Consider the following 25783-nt stretch of genomic DNA (forward strand, 5'->3'; position numbering starts at 1 on the left):
AACTCCCATATTAATCCATACAAAGTGGTAAGTAATCCAATTATCCCTATGGCCATACATTCTCTAAGACAACAGGTTTCGTCCTGGTGGTAATTGCTGGCTATCATTACTGCCAATAATTACTAAGGTTAGCTTTTCTGGTTTCTGGAGAAAGAAAATGTGTAGGTGAGAGTACAGAAAATGACCAATTGATGGCATGACAAAATCAGTTCCTTTGTAAGCACAGGACATTTAATTTCAATGTTGCAAATTACAGTTGACAGTGGAATAGTTGCCAACAATAGAATCAGTTGTTGCATGAAGTGCAAAATGTTAATGAGAAAAAGGAAAATCGAAAGTAATTTTATTAAGTAAAATGGGGACAAGCTCTAGAATTCTTGCCAAGAAAATTTGATGTTTAAAAGATTCTAATAAAAAAAATTGTGAATGATAAGGAAAATACTGTGATATAGTGGGAAAATGGAATGGACAAAGAAAGATTAAGTTACAAGCAGATGATTGTACTCTGATATAAATTATAACATTTTTTAATGATTCAACTATGCCAAGAACATCCCAATTACAGGTCAAGTGATTCAAAATAAGACAACAGGTTAATCAGCTGAAATGGGATTTATGACAATTTTATCACATGTAATGGGTGTTTATACAGATTCCAAGTCAGATATCTTATCAAGTGTTCCATCCTTAGTGGAAAATCTGCTGAAGTCAGTAATGAAATTATAAATTTTTAAATGAAAATAATAACTGTTTCAGACTTAGTTACAGCTTTCTTCCTTCATATGGAATTATTATTCACACAGGTGTGACCCCCACCCCCAGGAATGCCACCCTTTTTATAAGGCCACTTTCCTGATGCAGAAGGGGTGATCTTTTAAAGGTGGGAGTACTGTATTGTAATGAATCAAATACAGTGAATAGCCAAATGGCAGATGACACTGAATAATTTTGTTTGAAAACAATTATGGCACATGGGGTGGGTGTGTGCAAATCAGTATTAATGACAAAAAATAACCATTTTCATGCAACAAAAATATCCAAGTGTAAACTTTTGCAGATATTTTTTGTTGAATGAAAAATTTGGGGATTTCAAAGAAATATTACTGCATGTAAATGATATCCTAATGGTTTTATCCTGATCCACTGTACATGTTATCAATTAATCGGCAGGTTATGGCTGCTTATTGAGCTTTATGCTGAACAGCAGCTCTCACCAAGATGGAATTAAAACACCAAAACAAGATTTGATTTACATTTCAGCAATTATACAATGAATCTGCTGAAATACATAAAAAAAATTGACTTTTACTAATGATTTACCTGCAAAAAGACACAAGAGCTTAAAATTTAAACTCATATTTTCATAATGAACTTGTATTTTGTAATGATGCAAACATTAAATCCAAGCTCTGCATGTGGGTTTGCAGAATTATTAAAAACCAGTAAGGTTAACCCTATGGCTTCAAAGTAATTGGAGTGTTGGATCACAACTGTCACAGAAAGGCAGAGGACCAGATAAGACTTGAATGAATTGAGTATTTTACTCATGGGGGGGTTGGAACTAACTACATGTTTTAAGGATCAGTGGTGTACAACGTAATTTATTTTTTACCAGACTTGGCTTTAATCAGGACATTCAAATGTCTGAAAATGCGAGAGATGGCTTCGTGACAAAGACTTTTTCATGTACACTCAATTATGTAAGTGCATTTTGTCTGAATTCAGATGCACTCAATTCATATTAGTGCATTTTGTCTGAATTCAGATACACTCAATTCATATTAGCGCATTTTCTCTAAATTCAGATGCACTCAATTTATGCTAATGTATTTTGTCTGGATTTCAGATACACTCTATTCATGTTAGTGCATTTTGTCTGAATTCAGATGCACTCAATTTATGCTAATGTATTTTGTCTGGATTTCATATACACTCAATTCATGTTAGTGCATTCTGTCTGAATTCAGATGCACTCAATTCATCCTAATGTATTTTATCTGGATTTCAGATACACTCAATTCATGTAAGTGCATTTTGTCTGGACTATTATCAAATAGTTAACTGTCATTTTAGACATGCTTGAAACTTTATGTCAATTAAATTTTTTGCAACCACTGAGCAGAATGTAGTGTTTTCATTAAAACTGAATTAGTTTCAATGTAGGGTATTCCTTGTTTATTTTAAGACACAGCAAAGATGCCGGACTAAGTACCCAGAATTAAACAAGTCTGCATCATCTTCGCTAGCCAAGGTTCCAATAACCCTATCTTCACCTGGGCAGATCAAACAGCTATATTGGTGCTTTGTCCTAGTGACATCTGTTGGATTTCATGTGTTGCCTCCCTTAGCATATAATGCCAACTAACCAAAAGCATGGTGCATTGTACATCTACTGAAAATGGCGGTTGCAATTGACCTAAAAAGGATACTTTGTAAGTTTAACATCAAAAGTGTGACTATGTACCAGAGAGAAGCCATTACAGGTGTATTTGAGTGAAAGGTATTTGTGCAAACACAGACTGATACTGGAAAATTGCTTATTTATCAGTTCATTCAAGTTGTGTGCCCCCGTGTCTCGATCACATATGGACAGTGTTCAAATTTGAACAACTTAATTTTGATTGGATGCAGTGGCTTGCAGCTGCATCCAATGAAATTCACAGACCTGAAGCTCAGAAATATCTGCTCGATATGCCTAGGTTTAGATAGGGTTATCGTAACCTTGGCTAGCGAAGATGAATTTTGCATATTTAGATAACATTATAATTATTATTGATGCACTTTTATCCAATTTATTTTCATAAAATACACAAATACACTGCTAATCTAGAACTCAAAAGGTATCTTGCATGCATCTGCAATATCTACTTGTAAAAGACTTCCCACTTTTAAAAAAAATCACATGGGTATTTGACATGAAGTTTTTCTTTTATTTACCATAAATACTCACTTTTAAGTCAAGTCAAACTGCAAACAACAAAGATCCTGACCTGATGTAGCATAATGCCCTGCAAATCTGGGTTTATGTTGTTTGTTCTACTGATTACTCCTAGTAAACTGGACAGACCCAGAGCTGCCAATGCATAATGCAATGGCAGATCTGGGTCTGTGCAGTTTATAGTTGTCCCCAACTTACAAGCAGGTAAATATAATTAATTGCCATTAATTAAACTTCCTGTCTGACCAGTTTTATAAATATTATTATAACAGGCATACTTTAATTTTGTTGCTGAAGAAGTTGAAAAGTACTCTGAAACACAAGAACTATGTCCTTGTGTCACTTATGCCCCCCCCCCATAAATTTTGTCAAAAAATGGCAAAAATCAAACTTGACTTAATCTTTTATCTTCCTAATGTCAGTGTTCCCTCTCATTCAAAGTTGTCACTCATGAGTACAAATTTATCAGAAAATAACGAAAAATGAATGTTAGAGTTGAATTTAGACATAATGAATAGAGTGCACACCAAGATGACTCAAAAAAGAGAATGCACTTGTTGCCAGAAAGCATAAAACAATCAATTTCATTGGCTAACAGAAATGTCTCACTGATTTTAGTTACCTTGGGTACCAATAGAGAACTCATGATCAATAGTAATGGATAGAAAATGCTAGCAACTGAAGACGATAACTTCAGCAAAAACACTGCTCCTATTTCCAAAATAGTATACTGGGAGACTCAAATGTCCCAAATAAATTTCAGAGCGGAATTCAGTGAAAGAACCACAGCAAGAGAGGCTGACAGTCATATGTGTTTCAATTTTCTTGAATAAACAAGAAAGAAAAAAATGAGTTAATATGTAACCTTTGCTTTCTAAATCAAACCATTTTTGACCTGGTATGAGTCCTTATGTCACACATTTTCCATTTCTGGAATGAGTACTGTAATGTACAGCCTTATAACCAATCTGATTTCAAGCCAAGAAGTCATGTTCACAAACAGAAATAACTGGAGAATATCATTCAGCCATTTTTACCAGACCTAATAATGACCTTGGACTGTGTACATCAGCCATACTCAGAAATATTTATAAAAAAGATGATTATCATACCTGCATCTTTAGTAACTATTTTATCAATGGAAGGTATCCTTACTTATGGTCAAACATTTTAAATTGATTTGAAGTTAGAAAAAAACAAAATGCGCCAAACACCATGTAAGTCTTTTATGAGTTTACAGAAAGGAACCAGTGATTTGCTTCAAACGAATTGCGGAAGGACAGACAGACAGGGTTTAGCACCATATGCTTCCTTCATAGCAATGGCAGGGCAAAAAAAAAAAAATTATAATATCTTATTTCATCACTAAATTAGACTAAACACTCAGTAAAACTGAACACAGTTGAAAAGCTATAGAGATTTTTTCTTTCTCATGAAAGCCTATGCCAAATAAAACTAAATACAACGCCAAACAAATATCAACTCAGTGACCCATTTCCTATATCAATTCAAATTCCAACTAATATTTGCCCAACATGCCCCTTACAAGTAAATCCAACTGGGTTGCTATTCAGTTCCAAATTGACATTCAACATGGAATGTTTCTGCTATTGTCCCATTGACAGATCTTTTATTTGCACTATTTTGTTTTCCCTGGATAGCAATATCAATGACACATCAGAATTCTTCTGGTTGATTTGCGTGATTCATTGTGTGTCACTTGTATTATTTACCCTACTGAGGTGAATTAGATTTAACTGAAAGTTACTTATATTTTTCCACATTAGTAATTACAAATGTGGTTTCCAAGGTTCAACTAACACATTCAAATATCTCTTTAACAAATTTTTTATTTTTATCAGTTCATCATTTACAATATTAAAATACAAATAGACTGTGACTCAGAATTAAAACCAAGCAGGTGTTGTTCCAAAGATGAAAAAATAAAACAGTTTTCATGCATCAAAACACACCAATGCTTCAGAAGCTGACTGAAACACAAAACTGAACAGTATGTACTGACTGATAAATGGTGGTAGGGCATGAAAAAAAGACTGACACCTTTTTGTCTGTTACCTGTTAAAATATTTGACTTCAATGATTATTTGGCCACCTGTATCAGATAGATATGCTAGCAGGGTCTATTCTAGACTATACATGTACAGAATTCATACTTATTTCTAAATATGATTCTTTCAATAAGACAGACACTCAACTGGCCAAAAAATAACTTCTAGGAATCCAACATAAGACCATTTCATCTGATGAGTGTTGACACGAGCTCTGATATTCTTAAGGTGGCGCTCTATAGTTCCGTATTTTGCAAAGGTTAGGATTTTAAAGAAAAAGAATATCTCCAGCTTTCCTCACTGGTTATACTGGCTATTTAAAAAAGACCTTGTATATCTTAGGTGTATGATTGATGGGTGTAATTTGGGTTATAGAGTATACAGCTTGGCCTTACTCCAGATGTGCACCTTTCAAAAAAATGCTAGCTCCACTTGGTCATTTTCACTTCCTGAACTTCAGAGGCAAATTGTATAAAAAAGAGCCGATAACTTATTTTACATTTTATATATTTGGTAATTCATTCATTGCACTTTCAGAAGCTGGTATCGTATAGTCTGGCAAAATTCATTTTCCCTATTTTAATAGCTGCTATGGATAGTGTACTTTAGACTAATTCAGGCTGATTTTTTAGCACATGGGAGCAGTCATTTTAGTTAGCAATTTGTTTAAATCATGTACAATTTTCAAAAGTACAATATTCAAAGAAATATCATCCACATTACATTAATGTAGCATAGAGGTATGCCAACATTCTCTCCATTGTGCAGGTTTTAAATGCAAACAACTTCACCTTACATACGTCACTCTCTCAAAAGTATGTAATAACTGGTGAGTGCCCCCATAAGCAATAACAAGATTTTTCAAAATGGCCACTGTGGCAGCCATATTGGAAGTAAGATCAAAACCATTTAAGACCAACTAGATAGTGTAATAAGTACATGTATTTGGATTGTCATCAATGTTGTTTGTGACAAAAAAGACATCTTACAAAGTCTTTTGGTGATAATCCCATCCAGATATGACCATATATCCTGGAGGAGTAAAATCAGTAACCACATTTTCAAGATGCTCATCATCAAACTGCTCAACAAATGTGTCTTTAGAGCATTAAGAAGCTCAGCTAATCAGATGCAAGAACACCTAGATAAAGTCAAACACCTAGATAAGGTCAAACACCTAGATAAGGTCAAACACCTAGATAACGTCAAACACCTAGATAAGGTCAAACACAAAAATATGCGTGTTTCCAGTTGAACTGGTTTTAAAACTACGGTAGGCAGGTTGTTTATTTTTTTTAAACATTTAATGTGATATTTTTGAGATTTTGTTTTTTACTATGGAGGAAAAAAGAGCTACGGTCAGCAATGAGAAACAACAATGGTTGCTGACTGGAAACATATTTTTTTCTTTGGCCTAATAGGCAAAGACATCGCTCATAGTCAAACAAAGAAATATCAAATCTGATCAAAATTTGTTCAGACGTGAAACCACTCGAGTGTTCATAAGCAAGTGTAGACAGACATGCAACAGATAACAGAAGGCCATGCGATAAGCTCATTTGGCCTTTGGTCTAAAAATAAAAATTACGGATTTTCTGAATGTTGTTACTAGTCAATATTTCATTCGTTCATGTGTAATTGTATTAGACATCATGTTCATTAAGATGCTTACTATTTAATCCAGTATTTCTTAAAGTACCTATTAAACAACAACAGGAACACGATTCAGTGATGGCCGCATTTGTAAACTGGTCGTTAATTATGGTCAGCTTCAAATTTAGTGTAATGCATATAAGACAAATGCAACTTACCTAAGCAGTTATACAATGAATACACAGCTATTCTTGTTTTGTGGAGTAAGAAAGACAAATTTTCTTCTACAAGGAATACAAATGGGCCATGCAACTGGTTAACTTTTAGTAAATGCAGTTAAAAAATGAGTTGTTTTTTTTATAAATTTGGCAGAGTGACACATTTGTTCCACATAAAAACGGAAACACACATGACACTTTTGCTGACATCATGTAGGCATAATTTCACTATTTAAAAAAAAACAATATACAAGTATTCTGAGCCTGAATCAATTTGTTTTTAATAAGATGGGGAAAAAAGAGATAATATATGTGATGACATCAGCGCTACAGTCATCTAAATAGCAATGATCTTTTTCTCATGTCAAATATTTCCAGTGTTTTTATGTAGTCTACCACAGAGAAACCAATTTTTTAAAATTTAAACAAAATACTTCCATTTCAACAACTGATATAATTGCAATAAAAACAAAAATGCTCCACTGCAAATTGCCAAAAATTTATCAGAAAACAACTGACATCGCAAGAATCACCGGCATCGAAAAGAGACTCTAATGTAAAGTATCTAAGTACTGACATACACCTTATCAGTGATTTATTACAGAGTACATAGATACTAGTATAAAGTAACTAACAGCTGATATAAACTGATTGTTACTTAAACAGGTTTAAAGAGTTCTGATATTCATACTTTTCCCAAACACCTGTCAGACTAACTAATTCACTACCCATCTAAATTACGGCCCAGATACACAAGGAAAAAACAAAACATGTTGGCCTGTGTCCAGAAACATGTTTATGTTAAAGCTAAATATACAATTTATACAACAAGTCATGACAATACAAAGTTTATCTGAAGCTTCTAGTTAATTATATATTTCATGTACATGATCAGACACATTTTTTGGCATAAATTTAAATGGAAAATATATGTAAACTTAACTTACCATAGAAAAATTCATCCTGTTTGAATGCTCACATTTTTCTGGCCCCACGCTGGAAGAAATCAGTCAATATTATTGATTTCTGGCAGAGTGCTGATCCACTCTGGGTAGCTACAAGTTCTCCTTTGAACAGGTAGGTGATCCCACTCCATACGAAATACCTGTAGGTAATGCTGCCTCATAGCTATCTCTGTATTGATTTGGCCACTGCAGAGCAAGGGAGACAATCCAATTCTGTAAAGTAGTACCTACAGGAAAATAACTTATCGTTTGATAATGTCTGAAATATGGATTATTAAAAATTAATTTACTCTTTTAACATTTATAAAGATAGACTGACACAAGCAACAAAACGACCAATGTATTTACTTATCCCTAAGATGTTCTAAAACAACAATAAATAAAAAAGTTGTTTCTGGGGCACCCTTGTTGTAGATATTAATAATGTTCAGAAATTTGGTGTATTTTTGTCTAATGAAGTAGGCTTTAATAAAATAATTGTCAAGGATTTTATTATGTAATTACGGAAATATCCACTAGAATGAAAACATAGAGTGCTGAAAAGATCATTTGTTTCTAAAATACAAGTTGTCACCGATACAACTTCTGTGCACCAAACTATTACTTTTAAAATATGTTGGAAGGGGAATCAAATTAATGGAATTAAACCAGGACTGTTTATTTTATTTCATATGATAAGAATTAGGCATGACTGGTCACAGTGAAAATTTAACAAGTCCCAAAGAAGCCTTTCTAGTTTCAAAAGTAAAGAGCTAAAATTGAGAATCCTGCATGATTCTGAAATATAACAGTAGATCTGCCCATTATCAGCCAATGAATATCCCTACAATTAACCAAAAAAAACAAAAAAAATTTCAAACCAAAGTTATGTTCATGTCATTGCTCTCACATTCACTTTTATGTGATGTTTTAATGGCTATGATTGGAGTTTTGGTCATAAGACAAGACTCTGAATTTTATACCATTTTCAATGAAGGGGCCAGGATCCAATGAAGTGCAAATTTTTACATGTAAAAAAAAAAAAGACAAATTGGAATTTTTTAACACATTTAATTCAAACAATTTTACATTGAAAAAATTCTTGAACATTTAAATAAATGAATAATCCATGATGCTAGGGGAGATTTGGGCAGTTTGTCATTTTGCCCAAGCTAGCCCAAAAAGCAGAGTTCAATTTGCCCTGTACCAATTTCATGATGTTCACTCCACCCCTTTCATTTAAATAAATTATTTTAATAATCAAAGTAAACATCAACTTCTGTGTAAATTTTTACTTCAAAGAGAAAGGTAAAAAGTTCAAAAACATTTTATGTTATGTAGTCAATTATTCTCCCCGTTTTCAACAACTTATTCTGGCTGGATACAGAGGCCATTCTGCCCAAATATTAACATGTAGCCTGGATTATAAACAAAGTTACAGTGACATCAGATCCCTTGCTTTACTCGTTATATCAGTTTCTCTTCCAAAGTAAAAGACAAGATTTTTTTTTTAATTCTGATTTGAAGTTTTTAAACTGAAACTGAAAAAATGGACAATTTTTGCCATTGGTAATGGGGCAAAATTTCAGCCCCCAAAAAGGACCAGAAAAAAGTCACTGAAATTGTACGTGTGCCTCCTTTGTACTAGTGCCAGGTTTATTATCAAGCAATTTCCTTAAAAAAGGGACCAAAATTCTATCTGAATCTCAGCCTAAAATAATTAAAAAATGTCATAATCCATAGATCATTTGTGTCCATCTATTACATTTCTACAACCTAATTATACTGAAAATAGATGGCAAACTTTAAGCAACAAATCTGACACAATTATATCAGAATTTACTCATGAACTTTTACAAATCTAGCTTTCCATGTGTAATAAAAATCCATGTACAAAAGTTCATTTGTTTCGCCTTTATATTTAGATGCATAGTCACATGGTAACTTTCAAGTGATGAGCCAATAGACATGTGAACAGCATGAAAAAATGTCCCACCATAATGTTGCAGTGGGAACAGCAAAATAAATTATTGATAAACACAACTGAATGAAAGTAGCACAATTTCCACAAATCCTTTCAGAATCCTTATATTCTATAATATTGATATAATTTCTCATATGTTAATCAAAATCATTCAGTTCTCAAGGTTATTTAAACTATATAATCAATTTTCAAGGACACGAAAACTGTACAAGTTTTACCAACTGTAATTCTCAATATGCTCTGGCAAAATCATGCACTTTTCATCCAATGTGAAGATATATTTTTCTTTTCACTCTGCCCTGCTAAATATATGCAGTGTGAGAAGGGGTGAACAAATTTCAATTAAAATACATGTACCACAAAATGCACCCCAAAACCTCTGCCTAATATTTACTGTATAAATTCTTTACAGGTAAGACACTTATGTTGAGAAAAATGTATAGTCAATTCTGATCGGTACATCTGTCAAATTAGGCTACAAACACATTAGAAACGATTTTGAAAGCATGGAAATGTCTTAAAGTATACATGTACTTACTCAAAGATTAATTGAAGACTATACCATATTTCTTAAGTACCTGAGATATCCCTCCCCCCAAAAAAGCTAAAATGATATTAAAGTCTGTATTAAAAAAAAAATACATGAATACCTGTGTGAAATTGAGTGAATCTAAGAGTACAAATTATCACTTGATTTATGAGCTAAATTCCTCAAGTCAAGTCAAAGTTCCAAAATCAGCTTCCAGAAAACAGATTCACTTCTGTAAATAACAAACAGGATTACTGGATGATTTTTCAAGGCATTTTTAATAAATATTCTAAGATATAGCAAAAACCATTTCCTAACCTACACATGCCATGCCACATTTTATCTGGCTAGTGAATACTCCATAACATTATGCTTGTAATCCAATCACTGTCCCTTTTTTCAGGTATAATGGTGAAGTCAAAATTTATCAGGCTTTTCAAATTCACCCATGTTGAAACAACTTTCAATTCAGATCTAATCAAAGGAACATGCATCTATAAATTCCAAACCCCTAGGAATTTTCATAATTACCATGTGTCCAAATGTTTCAAATCAACCATGTCAAAGCTATGTGCCAAAATTAATTAACATGAATTATTTATTAACCTCATTTGCTATTCTGATCAACAGTTTTATGCCTTACAAAAACTAATGAATAGCTACTCTATTTCTTGCAAACAGATTCTTCACTTTAGTTCCAAGGTCTAATCAAAGGTAATTTAAGATTTCTTATTCAATGAAAGCCATTACTGAGATATGAATTTTATTTATAAAAATTGTGAATGAACTTCTGAACAATACAGACAGATTAAAAATAAAAAGCATAATTCAGCAATACCACACAAAACATATGACTCTGAAATGATGATGTCATTATCTACAATTACCTGCTTGTGTTCCATCAGGATCTGCCACAAAGCATAACAAGCACTAGAAGGGTTTATGTTTGACTATTTGTATTTTGTGCAATTTAATCTGAACCTGATAATCAGGTTACAGTCAAAGGGAAACTAGTTTTGATTGGTAGACACCTAATCTAATATTATGTCACCTGACCTCTTGCAACAATCAATATTCTAATGCTAGTACATGTATACCCAAAATTTTCTTTATCATTACTTGCAAGCCAAAAGAGCTCTTTGAACCCCCATGTGTGATTTATCTCCTTATGAAGGCTTTTTCAAACATCCACACCATGAAAAGCTTTCAAAATATTATACAGTATTAGGCCTATACAAAATAAATTGTCAATTAAATCTACAGTTTGTAAACAGTCAGATCTAAATCAACCCCAGCTTAAGCTTCCTCTTGCCATCCCAGCTTTTTTTGTTACATCTTTCAAAAGAAAAGAGCACATTATGAAACTCTTGTATTACTAAATTTTCAAACCAAGTACAACTCAAATAAAATCTAAATATAGGAATGATGGAGCATTCACAATTTAAACATCAAGTCAGTATGATACCAAGTCAGTATGATACCAAGTCAGTATATGATACCAAGTCAGTATGATACCAAGTCAGTATGATACCAAGTCAATTATGAGCAACATGTTCGCAAGCCATTTGGATATTACGAGTGAATCAAGTATTGTAACTATGAACAATATGAAATAATCTGCCATCGTTGAAACCAGCCCATACCTTATTATAATTAAGCTTTACAAAACAGGCACTTGTTTTGGTCAGTGAAAATAAAAATAAAATTATTTATAACATCCACTTCATGGTAGAAGGGGAGTGGTTGCTGTCAATACAGTTTTGCACCTTCAGCACAGGATAGCAGGTTTCCAACATTTTTGACCCAAAGTCTTTTTTCACTATTACTTATAACAGAAAAACATGTATCCCTTTCAAACATGACCCCACACATAAAGTTGGGGAGCTATGGGATACACATAGTCTTAGCCCACTGGATGCTGGGTGCTACACTACAACAATCTTCTCTTTTGTAGACACCCACACAAATGCTTGTGTTTACATGCAAATATTTAAAAACTTTTAATTTTTTTCTGCAAACAGGCATAGTAATCTACACTGAATGTATCACATACATACATTGCATATATTTTAGTATGCAGCATGTATACATGTATTGTACATACATGTATTTTAGTCTACAACATACACGACCTTCATTCATGCATGTATTGTATATATTTTAGTCTACGGCATATATGTATTGTATATTTTTTAGTCTATAGCATACATGACCTTCATTCATACATGTATTTTATATATTTTAGTCTACGGCATATATGTATTGTATATTTTTTAGTCTATAGCATACATGACCTTCATTCATACATGTATTTTATATATTTTAGTCTACATCATATATGTATTGTATATTTTTTAGTCTATAGCATACATGACCTTCATTCATACATGTATTTTATATATTTTAGTCTACGGCATATATGTATTGTATATTTTTTAGTCTATAGCATACATGACCTTCATTCATACATGTATTTTATATATTTTAGTCTACGGCATATATGTATTGTATATTTTTTAGTCTATTGCATACATGACCTTCATTCATACATGTATTTTATATATTTTAGTCTACATCATATATGTATTGTATATTTTTTAGTCTATAGCATACATGACCTTCATTCATACATGTATTTTATATATTTTAGTCTACATCATATATGTATTGTATATTTTTTAGTCTACAACATACATCACCTTCATTCATGCATGTATTGTATATTTTTTAGTCTACAACATACATGGCCTTCATTCATGCATGTATTGTATATATTTTAGTCTACAACATACATGGCCTTCATTCATGCATGTATTTTATATTTTTTAGTCTACAACATACATGGCCTTCATTCATGCATGTATTGTATATATTTTAGTCTACAACATAAATGACCTTTATTCATGCTTGTATTTTATATATTTTAGTCTACAACATAAATGACCTTCATTCATGCTTGTATTTTATATATTTTAGTCTACAACATAAATGACCTTCATTCATGCATGTATTTTATATATTTTAGTCTACAACATACATGACCTTCATTCATGCATGTATTTTATATATTTTAGTCTACAACATACATGACCTTCATTCATGTATGTATTTTATATATTTTAGTCTACAACATACATGACCTTCATTCATGCTTGTATTTTATATATTTTAGTCTACAACATAAATGACCTTCATTCGTGCATGTATTGTATATATTTTCATCCAAATTATATATGACCTTCATTCATACTTGAAATTCTTAACAACCTCATGTATATCAGGAGGTTCACATGTATGCCACTAAAAGACAATATGTCTGTCATGGTGGTAGTCTTGATAATTGCTAAATTGATGGCCATATAACAAAAAGGGTTTTCACTGATAGTCTTCTCTGACTGATAGTGATAGCTAATTGGTTCTAAATGAAATTTGACTTCTCTCATGCTGGTATGGAAGTCATCTTGAAAATAATGTTACCGCTAGTGACCCAGAAGAGATGGCTGAATTGACATGGAGTTTTCACTGAAATACTTCTTATACTATGTAGCTGGTCCTGAATGAAAACATACCTGTTAGACATCCAATATGGTAAAACAGTGCCATCTTAAAATTATTATTTCACTTGGTCCTGAACAATTCACATCTACATGGGGTTTTCTATCACTACAAAACTTTGTATCATACATGTATCTAGTTGTTCCTAAATAAAATGTGTTATGTTATCAGTCCCAGGTGGCCTTGTGGTCCAAGGTGCTCACCTTTTAGAGATCGCTCACACATTGCACTGCTGTCTGCATGAGTTTGGGTCTTGGCTTGACAATGTGGGTATGTGAGAAGGCCTGCCAGTAGCTTCCTATTGGTCAGTGGTTCTTCCCAAGTTCTTCCTCCACCAAACAGCCTTTGTGCCATGTATAGCCAGCCTATCATGTGCTAAAATGGTGTTAAACCCAAGAACACTGAAAAGTGTTTATCTCATGTATCCATTATGGCTGCCACAGTGGCCATCTTGAAATTCTTCTCGGTACTCCTCCTGAATAAACTTACATGGAGTTTTCACTAAAAGACTTCATATGATGAATGAAAACTGTATGGTAGCACTCTATCATTAGTATGTACTTCTGAGAGAGGGACTGGTATAGCCCTGACAACATGCAAAGTGGGGAGAATGTTGGCATACCTTTATGTCACTTTTATGATCTGTGACTGAAATTTCTTTACATGTATTCATTATTGAAACTGCACACTATCGCAAGCTAACAATTGATAAAATGGCTGCTCCCATGTGCTGAAAAAATTAGCCTGAACTAGTCCAAAAGGACACTGACTTTGACTGTTATTAAAATAGGGAACATATATTCTTTTCCAGATTAAACAATACCAGTTCTGAAAGTGCAACGAGGGAATTATAAAATATACAAAAAGTGAAATAAGTTATTGTTCTTCCCAATTTACCTTTTGAAGCCCACAAAATGAAAATGACCAAGTCAAGTTGATAGTATTTTCAGAGGTGCACATGTAAAGTAAGGCCAAGTTGTATACTCTATAACAGAAACTATACCCATCAATCATACGCCAAAATAAAAGGAATCAGAAGCTATTTTAACAACACCTAATATATACAAGGTCTGTTTAAAGCAACTGGAATAACCAGTGAGAAAAACCTAGGAAAATGTTTTCCTCTTTAAAAATCATACTTTTATGTAAAGTACAACCTACTGTCATGAGATTCAAGATGGCCACCAAGGTCATCTTGAAAGTATTGATATTGCTAATCCTCTTAAAAGAGGTATGGGCAACTTTCTCCAGGGCACGTACCAGACAAGTGATTTTTCAAGTCACAATCTATCTGTATGATGTAAGTTATCAGCTAAAACTCTGTCATAGGCCAGATCTATTTTGCCTACCTGTCTTAAATGGCCATATTTATATTGGGTTTTCAATAAAAGACAACTTGGTATGTCTAACTGGTCCTAAATGAAAAATTAACTAGTCTGATATCAAGAAATGCCACCATGGCATAAATCTTTTAAAAAACTTGTTATCTGTATGCTGCATGTCAACATAGGATTTTTGCTAAAAGACTTCTCATGACATCTAGTTGATCATTAATGAAAATGTTGCCTGTTGAAAATGCCCTCAGCATCAACTATGGTGGCCATCTTTAAGGTCTCTTTTTATCATCCACTATGGCTGCCACAGTGGACATCTTGAAAATCTTATCATTATATCAACCTGAATGGATGGTTTTATCTAAATATGGTTTTAAATAGAAAAATAATGTCTAATTAGTACTGCATCAAAATGGTGTGTAACATATCTCCATTATGGCAGCCAAATCCTTTAATTGCTACCTCTCCTAAAACAGGTGGCCATACATGTAGCTACATGGTGTTTTCAGCAAAAGACTTTTGACCACTTCTGGCTGGCATTAAATAAAAATGATGCCAGTCTAACATACCATATAGCCAGCATGGCAGCCATCTAGAAAATCTTGTCATGGCTACTTTTGTATCAACATGGAGTTTTCACTAAAAGATTTCTAATCTGCCAAGTTTGTTCTAAATGAAAAAGGTCCTAACCTGACATCCATTTTAGTCACTAATGTGGCCATTTTGAAGATATTGCTACTAAATCTCCTGAACAGATGGTTGTAGTGATAAGCGGGGTTTTCAGAAAAAGACTTGTAACAGCAAGTTGGACTGAAATAAAGATCATGCATAACAGACCTTCAAGGTGACCATGGTGGCCAGATTGGGAATCTTGGTATTACTAGTCCCTTGGGCACTTAAACCCACTACCACCATTTCATCTCTAGATATATTTTGGTCAACATCCATAAAACTTAGCAGCTGACCATTACGTGTTTGCCCTCTCCCCACAAAAAAATAATTCTGCTGGCACCCCTGATTAGTCCTCTTATGTCATACTGACATGGTTTTTCATAAAACACTTCTCACTAAATGTAGTCAGTCCTAAATTGAAAAGACATCACAAAATGTTACAAATTTGTAAAAACTGTGTCTCTAGAACAGATAGCCTTGGTGACATTTTTTCAAAACTTATTCTTGTTTGAAATATTTATTGATTGTTACAACATGGAAAATGACAGCCCTGATGGACACCCTATAATTCTTTTTATAGCTAATTCTCCTGAAAGGATGGCTGTGTCAACATTGAATATCATGGAAACACTATAGCAATTTGTAGTAAGTTATAATGAAAATGATGCTCATGTGACCTGCAAATCTTGTTATCACCGCTCATCTTGCATATATGGTGGCATTGTCATTAAAACACTTCTTGCAATATCAGGTTTTGCGCTATCTTTGAAGACAACCATTTGAAATTAAAAGTACTAGGTTAAGCCAGTTCAATAATATAACAAAATAAAAAAAAGGTTACAGTATTGTAAAAATAGACAGCTCAGCTAGAAGAATGTATGGTAATTTATCTGGTTGATGGTGAGAAGGCTGACAATGTTAACTCCAACATAAGAAAATAGTTTTGTAACCATGTTTGGTTTGTCAGAGGTTTCTCAAGAATATCGAAGACAGCGTCAATACTCCTCAGTTAAATGCCGAGATGGTCTTAGTCCGGATTCTTCCTGTTCTCTGCAATTCTTTTGGCCACCAGAATGCCAATTTCACTGAGCGACACATGTTATGAATTTGTTGCATCTATACCTCTGGCCATCACTGAAAGAAATGGACCTTTTTTCTTGAGCCTTTCAAGGAACAGTATTTATTTCATCATGATCTTAAGAATAAAAGTGTTTACAAGTTTTACATATATATAAATTTCAAAGTGTTTTCCAAAATGGAATTATTTCCTAATGGCCTTGTGATGGTGCTATTATTCCACAGAATTCTAAGTACATGCAATTAATTTGAATATCACATTTGGCACAGCAGGAATTAAATTCATGCAAGTATTCTGCATCACCAACAAGATTATTTACAAAAACAACCGTTATCAAATCAATGATCCTAATTATTTTGTTTATTTATTTTACTATCAATTTTACTTTCACAGTTATGTCATTAATACTGACACAATATATCCTACAAATTTACTTCAACATCAGAAACAGAAGAGTATAAACAGTTCCAAGATATTAAAACTTTCCAAATATGACTCATACTTGTCTGCAATGAACTTTTGAGCATTGTTCACTGTTATTTATGTTTGTTCCATATAAGTTGCATTGTTTTTATTAGAAATTTCAATGGAGAATTATTTTCAGGATTTATTAATGTTTTTTAAAGCCTAACAAAATCATCCTCTTCTCATATGTTTATCTTAACTCTTCTCTAAAGATGATCCCATTCTTTTTTTGGTATATCAAAGAGTTGGGTTGTAGATACTTCTTTAATTAAAAGACTTCATTGGTCCCACATCAAAGAAGTATCTACATGTACTCAGACATGCATGAATGGTTACTGGATACACAAGAGTGGCACTAGCTGTGACTTTATTATAGTAAATTTCCCTATTAAAGACAAACTTCTTAAGGACCAATATGCTGTCATTTTTAAGTTTTATTTTTCAAACCATTTCCAAAAATTTCTTGAACATAAGATGACAGCATGTTATTGTATATTCCTGAAACTGATAAAACTTCAAAATGATTCAATTTAAATCCTTAGTGTGGACTTAAAGCTGCATTCGACAACCTCTAATGCCCCCAAAGCTATTTAACTTATGTTTTCTTTCAAACCTGAAGATTCTGAAAACAGACCCATCAATTTCAAGAAGTATATGAGAAATTTTCAATGCCATTTAACAAAAAAAGACATGTCAGTGACATGCTGTCTAATGGAACTTTTATTTTCAAATATTTTTTAAATCTTTCAATTTCTGGGTCAGATTTTATTTTGGCACTTTGATGTTCATGACGAAATAAATAAATATTGTTACAAAGAGTTAACCTTGTCTAACTCCGCTAACAAGATAAAATGACGGAGCCCTGATCTTAATTAGAAACAAATATAGACCAAATGGTAGGTACAATGCCTATCCATTTGATAAATAAACCCCCTGAACTGGAAAGAAAGTCCAACAATTTTGTTTTAAAAATTCCAATTCTAAACTGTTAGATGCTATGTAGTTTTCTCCAAACTTTGCCGAGTATCACCTGCAACGCTTGCTAAATTTGTTTGATTCTGTTTGCAAAAGAAGCGAAGAATTTTAGGGTAAATATTTCATAGATCTAAAGATACTGGTTTCCAAATTTGCAAGAATTCTTTAGATTTACATTATTTTGGTATGGATTTAGATGATTACCCCATGTCTTTGATATGCGTGTGGTGACACTAAATTATACAGGGGCTCATATTGTTGCTTACAATTTACCTGTCATACAGGTACTATATAATAACTACAAGAGAGGAGACTTCTCTCCTTTCTCGCACGACCCAGTTAAGAATAAACACTGTTATTTTAAGCTACGTTTTGCAGTAACGTAATTTGGTACCGATGTTTAGCTCAGGCATTCGACTTTGTACGCGTATCCAAAGTTTGGCTTACTATCATACCTTTAAGGAATGCCAGACCATTTTCCCACACTACTGTTCGACATGGCTGTGATCGCGCCCGCTTAATATGCAAGTGAAATCCCGCTGAATGGAATACTACCTTCTCATTGGCCAACTGAAAATAAGTTATAAATAAATGCAGAACGTCATTTTCTTTTAACCAATGAGATGACAGCATTCCATTAGCGGGATTTCACTTAATATTTGGACATTTATGTTGGGGTGTAGGGTCAGAGTCCATTCCCTATCGAAAAGTTGGAATTCGCTGACACATTTGGTGTTGGCATGGGGTAGCCGTTTTACTCGCCGGCCCAGCAAACTTGAACGACCTTTCAACAAAATATACCTGCATATTTATTTTTTTAGAAATTGCAATCATAGCATTCGTTATGTCTTTAATCCACTGACAGACGAGACGAAAGTTCATCGTTGCTGAAATTTGACCTGGATCTGGCCATTTGCATTCCTAGTCACGTGACTGCATGACTCTTGCAACCTACATGTCAATGACATTGGAGGTTATACAGTCACGTGATATCAACAATACACCATTTCTAGTGTTGCTGTAGGTAAACAAATCGAACATTTAAATAAGTCACGTAATTTTAATAGAATTTTTTTTTTAAATCTCAGAATATTTATTCTGAAAACAACGACCGAAAATCTTTAAATGTTGCAGCAATTTGAAGAAAACCAGATTTACTACGTAGAGGGTACATGTCAATGTGGTAGTGATGTGACACCAACAAACACATCGCTGACACGTGCTCGGTACTTCTTAAAAATGATTTTCTCCACCCTGCTGTGATACCAACATGTTTCTGGTCATTTTTCTCAGAATAAATATGTTTAGAATTAAGTGTGCATTATATTCATTTACAAACATTAAATAACTTCTACATAATATGTCCAAATTCTAAGTACAACAACTTTGGAAATTTGTTTATTGTCCATATCATGTGACTATATGACCTCTGAAGTCATTTACATGTAGGTTGCGAGAGTTGTATAGTCATGTGACTTGGAATGCAAATGACCAGATCCAGGTCAAATTTCAGCAACGACTTACTTTCGTCTCGTCTGTCGGTGGATTAAAGACATGATGAATGCTATGCTCACGATTTTTGAACCGCTCTGGAAGCCTAGTGGTTAGAGCTTCCGCCTCAAATGCGAAAGGTCGTGGGTTCGATCCCCAACTGAGTCATACCAAAGACTTACAAGAATGGTACTAACAGCTGCCTCGCTTGGCGCACAGCATTAAGAGGTTAGTGTTAGGACTGGTCGGCCGGGTGCCAGGATAATGTGACTGGGTGGGACATCATGCTACATGTCTGCGACATGATGTCCAGTTCTAGGCATCACTATAAACTGCCACACTGCAGACATCGTAGCGATTTGACTGAAAAATTGTTAAAGCTACGTTAAAAATTAAAATCACACACACATAATTTTTAAAAAAAGTAAATCATATTCCTATCTATTTCATGTAGGTATATCTCATGAAAGGTCATTCAAGTTTGCTGGGCTGGCAAATAAGTGGCTACCCCATGCCGACACCAGATGGTGTCAGCGAATTCCAACTTTTCGATAGGGAATTGACTCTGACCCTACACTGCAACATATATGTCCAAATATCAAAAATGGAGTGACAAGAGTCAGAGGAAACTCGGAATATTCCTCCCTTGTAGTTATTATACAGTACATGTATGACAGGTAAATTGCAAGCAACGATACGAGCCCCTGTGCTAAATTATACCAATAAATCCAGCTGAAATCCAAAATTTTGTATCCATATATATCTTCAAGATTATCCGTAAATAAATCCCCTGTATTGATGGCAGTGACGACAAATAGCTCCAACCCATAGACCAACAAGTAGGTCTCCGCTTTTTTCCCTGACAGAAACAACAAAAAAAAAAACCAGACTTACTTGTTGGTCTACTCCAACACCTTGCAGGCTAATCACTATAGTCAGAATATACCTCGACGTTTGTTTGTACCCACCCCCATACCGATTTAATAGACGAAAAATACAAATGAGATAAAAGATGCACATAACTAAGTCAGATCATTTATTGATTTATAATTTAAATCCTGATTATGCCAAGGTGGGACCCTAACACTCTATCGTATGCGCATTTCATTCCAAGGTGGTAGGGTCCAGTTTCGTAAATTGGCCCCTGGCAAATTTCTTAACTTAAGGCTATGGTGTGGCTTTTTCAGCTATTATTGTTTAGTATTTACAGATATGGATATAATTGTGAACTAAGTGTTTTGGGCTTGTGTTGTTCTTGAAATTGATGTCAGGCATGTACACCTTCCATAGTTGCTCTGCAGTATGTTGATAGTGAAATACCAGTAGTTGGCTAGGAAGAAGAGCTAGCCTCCCATAGCAGTAGACACGTGGGTTCAAGGCAACTAGAGTATCTCAAAAACGGCATGGATGACAACTATTCTGAATTGCATCAAACTATTTAGTAGACAATGTTTTTCAAAATTTTCATCCAGGGAAAGGGCTTGCGTTTGCACTGTGGGCACCACATGCTGTCAAAAATGGCATTTGGATGTGAAAAATGCATGTATAAAATAGGGGTTGGGGTGCATAAACCTCTTCTGCTGTTAACTGCTATTGACTTCTCTGGTCAAGTGAATACTATTCTTATGCTTTGTTTTAATATAGGTATCTAAAAATATGGACCTTTTTGACCTCACTTGTGTATTTGATTTTTTTATGATTTTTTATACTAGGTCGCTGATTGCGGCATTAAATTTATACATAAAAACTGGACCCTGCCCCCCCAAACAGAAGTTTTCATTGTAAAAGACGACCTGTTCGACAGTCATTTCCAATTCCTGGACAAGTCCATTTTCAGCGAAGGGGTGTGTGCATAACTACATATGCATGTACGTAGAAGGAAAATAACATGTCGTCTGCTTCCGATATTTACAATGTCGAATCAAGCAAAGGAAATGAATTACAATTACAAATTTGTCTTTCACGTAGATTTAAAAAGCGGTGTAATTTCTATGAAAGCAATATTTCTCGGAAGTAGTCCAAAAACTCTCACTCTTAAATTTTGTTGAAATGCAGGTACTTGTCTGGTGGTGCATGCTGATATGTAATTTAAAACAATAATAATAATAATAATAATAATAATAATAATAATAATCCTCGTTGAACGAGAGATTTTGTGATGGATTCATATTGTAACAAAGGGGTTACTTGACCGAGCGATGTCAAACCCTGGCGCGATTCCACAGGAAGTAATAAGTTTCCACTGATTCCAAAGACTAATATACAACTACTGCTGTATAATGAAAAGTCCAACTTATCCACTGTATGTAATTTTACTCTAACTAATACAAGACCACAGATCTCACAACTGCTCAACTGTCTATCAACCGCACAACTGCATTAACTTTCCGTAATGTACCGTCATCATTTCACGCCGTAAAAGTATAGTACTCAACCACCTAATACAAGGACCTTTTGTTTTACTCCTCCACCTTAGTAGGAAGTCAAATTATGGTTTTAAGGCATATTTCGCCTGCAACACTGCATCACATTTACCACCATGCAGCAACAAACGGCGCCTGACGATGACGGAACAATCCCTTCTTACTTATTCCAATGTGTAATTTACGTCGCCAATCATAAATACTCCACCTAGAGCCACACAATCAATGTACACAACTATATTTTAATTGGGACTATTGATGTTCACAGCTAGATTTTAATTGGGACTATTGATGTACACAACTAGATTTGAATAGGGACTATTAAACTCAAGGAACACTCGTGCGGTTCTGCTTGAATTCACCAAAAGTAAACCAATGCATCATGGAAACTCCCTAACACTTCATTCCGTGACGTTTGCCCATAGTAACTGGCAATTATTTTGGTCTGATAACTATATTCCCAACACCGACTTCCCATAATCAAACAAGTACTCACAAACATCTAAGAAATCCTTAAAACGGAGCGCTATAAACAAATGCGCATGCTCCAACTTTGTTACAGTATTTTCCTCTTCACCATTTGGCGAAGAACGTTCCGATGTACTGATAATCGTTGATTCTGAATTTTTGACAAAGACACCATTCCTTTCAAAACATTCAAACAACATTCATACACGGTATCGATGATTGCTTTGGGTGCTTCGTGAATGATATGTTTTGGCATCGTAACATTGGATTTGGTCAATATTGACGAATCGTGCCAATGTTTAGCTAAACGAGGAGGGAGTCTTTTATTTTGCTTCCTGTGATGATTAGGGTGTGCGCTTCATGGTGACGTCTTTGCTTCAGGAGTAAAAACACTGAAGTAAATATTATTTAACACTCCTTTTTATACGAGAATTAGTGTCAACAATCGACGATGAGGTGTTTTCAATGGAGTAAATCATGTCAGTTCCTGCTTGGGAAAATTCAGTAAACTCTGTAACACGCCTCTGCTGTGTTGTACTTTTGTCTTAGGGGCAACCACGTTTTAACTGCAGTAGCAGTCGATAGAGCAGTAAAAGACGTCTTATCGCCAGAGATGTAGAAGTTCCTGTAGAAATAGTTTTCGATTTTCATTGAATTAGGAAATACTGGTCTTAAATCAGGTTTGAATGATGAAAAAGTAAAAATGTCACTAGACACTGTCACCAAGCAGCACGGCTGTCGAGAGTACGTGAGCGCTCTAGCGCGGTACTACTCTTTCTGGCAGATGTCTTTTGTTGTGAACTTGTGAACGCCACCAAAACTCTTCTTTATGATCTGCCGTTTTTTAAGGAATGTGTTGGTTTTTTTTATCTTCGAAATCAAGCTTTCGTTTTAAAAGTGAACAAATAATGATACCTCTTGTTTCAAAATTAAATTTTTTGTTTGAGTATCGATTCTTGGATTCGCCAGTTGTGGCAACGCTACTTTATGTTTTCAAAAACATAAAAGGTTTGTTTGATGTGGGATGTGAATGGTACGTTGTAGCAATTGGCGTGCTGTTAAAGTAGCCAGTGTAACATTCGTTTTAGATTCGTTTCTAACAAATCTTATCGTGTACATTTTTTCGCGACTTGTGGCATACAGTACTCGAATCAATGTGGCAGGAGGATGAGACTGAAAGATCGTCACGACGAATACTGCTTGAAAGAAATGAAGTGAAGGTGTTTAAATATTTTTCAGAGAGACCTTAAAGGTGATATCTAAATGACAGGATCTCCTTCTTGGTACTAATCATGACAGACATTGGTTCGAAATCTCAAAAACTAGGGAGTGGTAGGTTTTAAATAGATACTTAAATATGCATGGGGTGTTTGAATGGCATCATCATACTCATAATTCTTCTAAGGTGTTCCTAACAATTTGGCGATCATTTGCTCTTGGGATTTTTTCTTGTACTTTTAAGTATCACCACATAATTGGCATTGAGACTGATGGTGCGATGCTGTTAACTTTGTTGAAATACATTTTGATTAATGTAAATAACACTTCATTACTTGATGTCCTTTTCGTGAAACCAATGTTTAATTTCTTCTTCATCTTCTCCCAGTATATCATCGAAGATGACAATAAGTGTTTCACTGAAGTTGGTCATGATCCCATTCTTCGCGTGGAATGCCTTATACGGGTCAATCACAGTGATCTTTGGCATGACGAGACACCTCTTGTATCCGATCATCGATGTCAAGACTTTTCCAGTCATTTACATCTTTCCAGTCGTGAATCTGTTGGTGTTCATCACAAGCTAGACAGATAAGCATATTAGTCATTTACTGCAACGTCTTCTTCTTGAGGCCATACTTCGCCAAACAGTTCCTGGTGATGAATTATACCGAACCAAATATGTCACTAACTCACACAACACACGCCGTGAAGAAGTCTCTTCTTGAGGCGATACTTCTTTCAAACTCATTTTTAGTAATCCTGCAAGTTTTTGCCCTCTGTGTACTACTGCAACATTGAAGGTAGTTGTTGCATCGAACTTATTCTTAGTTATGGAAAGATGATCAATGTCTAACCTTTTGAACACTATCAAAAACATGTACTCTGACTTGAAAACATCCATGTCATAAATGATGCTATTGTTATTTGCGTTTCACTCAAATCTTGACAAACTCAGTAAGCGCGTTCTCGTAGCTCAGCGCGCAAACTACTGATGTTCTCCTAGAAAGTATCCATGTGGATAATAAGCATGCCACTCCCAAAGGAAGATAGCGACAGCATGGAGACCATCTGGCATATTCCAGGAATGCTGAGTCATTATACTCCATTCATGGATCTTCACAACACAACCCAAAACACTCTTCATGGTCTACTTGTCCCCGAGTAGACGAACCGGCGCTTGCTAAAGTTTTGATACTGAGTAATCCATCCAACTCTTTGGGCTACGGTTTCAACGTCTTGAGTCGACTTTCAAAGCCACAAGAGCCAGGTAAAACAACAGGACACGTGTATTCTTCATTTATTTATACATCTCGTTGAGCTAGTGGTATTCATCTTGCTAGGCGAGAGTTTATATTTGCAATGAAGAGTTTTATCTTGGAATTTTCTTCCTTTTTTATACTGGAGCTCAGCGTGTCCGTACGGCAAAATGTTGCGGTCTAGAAGTCGCACTCGTTACTGGTATACGATTGGAGATACTGCTGACGATTTGGCGATTTTCATAAAGGTATAATTTTGTGTGGATCACCCGAAAATCTTGATCTAGGCCGTACTGTAAAGCTTCTTTAACACATCAAAGTTAACCATTTCAGTGTTGGTCCTTTGACTTTGCACTTGTTATGCACTTGTAAATCTCAGCTCTATACTTTATAAGTGGTTTTTACGCACCGCTAGCGAGACTTACAATAGAGTTGTCTGGGTGTTGGTCTGTCCTTGTCTGGGTGTTGGTCTGTCCATGTTCCTAAACAATGTGTGCGCGATTGCTGCTAGGCTGATCGATGTGTATATAGCTGCTCGTGTCAAAGTAGAGGACTCGATCTCCTAAAGGT

General features: G+C 34.5%; 2 protein-coding genes across 2 annotated transcripts in view; one reads left to right on the forward strand and one right to left on the reverse strand.

Annotated features, from left to right (window-relative positions):
- LOC149805567 (apoptosis-stimulating of p53 protein 2-like) overlaps positions 1-7925 on the reverse strand; it is a 238937-nt gene extending 231012 nt beyond the window's left edge. Inside the window, exon 1 of the mRNA XM_089950169.1 lies at positions 7766-7925. Coding sequence (XP_089806295.1) covers positions 7766-7780 — 15 coding nt within the window. The 5' untranslated portion in view covers positions 7781-7925. The remainder of the gene's footprint in view (positions 1-7765) is intronic.
- Positions 1-25783, forward strand: part of LOC149805565 (uncharacterized) — a 460129-nt gene that overhangs the window by 368253 nt on the left and 66093 nt on the right. The gene's annotated exons all lie outside the window — the stretch shown is intronic.

Source organism: Sinohyriopsis cumingii, chromosome 2 (assembly GCF_028554795.1).
Source record: "Sinohyriopsis cumingii isolate HCF-2022 chromosome 2, ASM2855479v2, whole genome shotgun sequence".
NCBI classification, from domain to species: Eukaryota; Metazoa; Mollusca; class Bivalvia; order Unionida; family Unionidae; genus Sinohyriopsis; species Sinohyriopsis cumingii.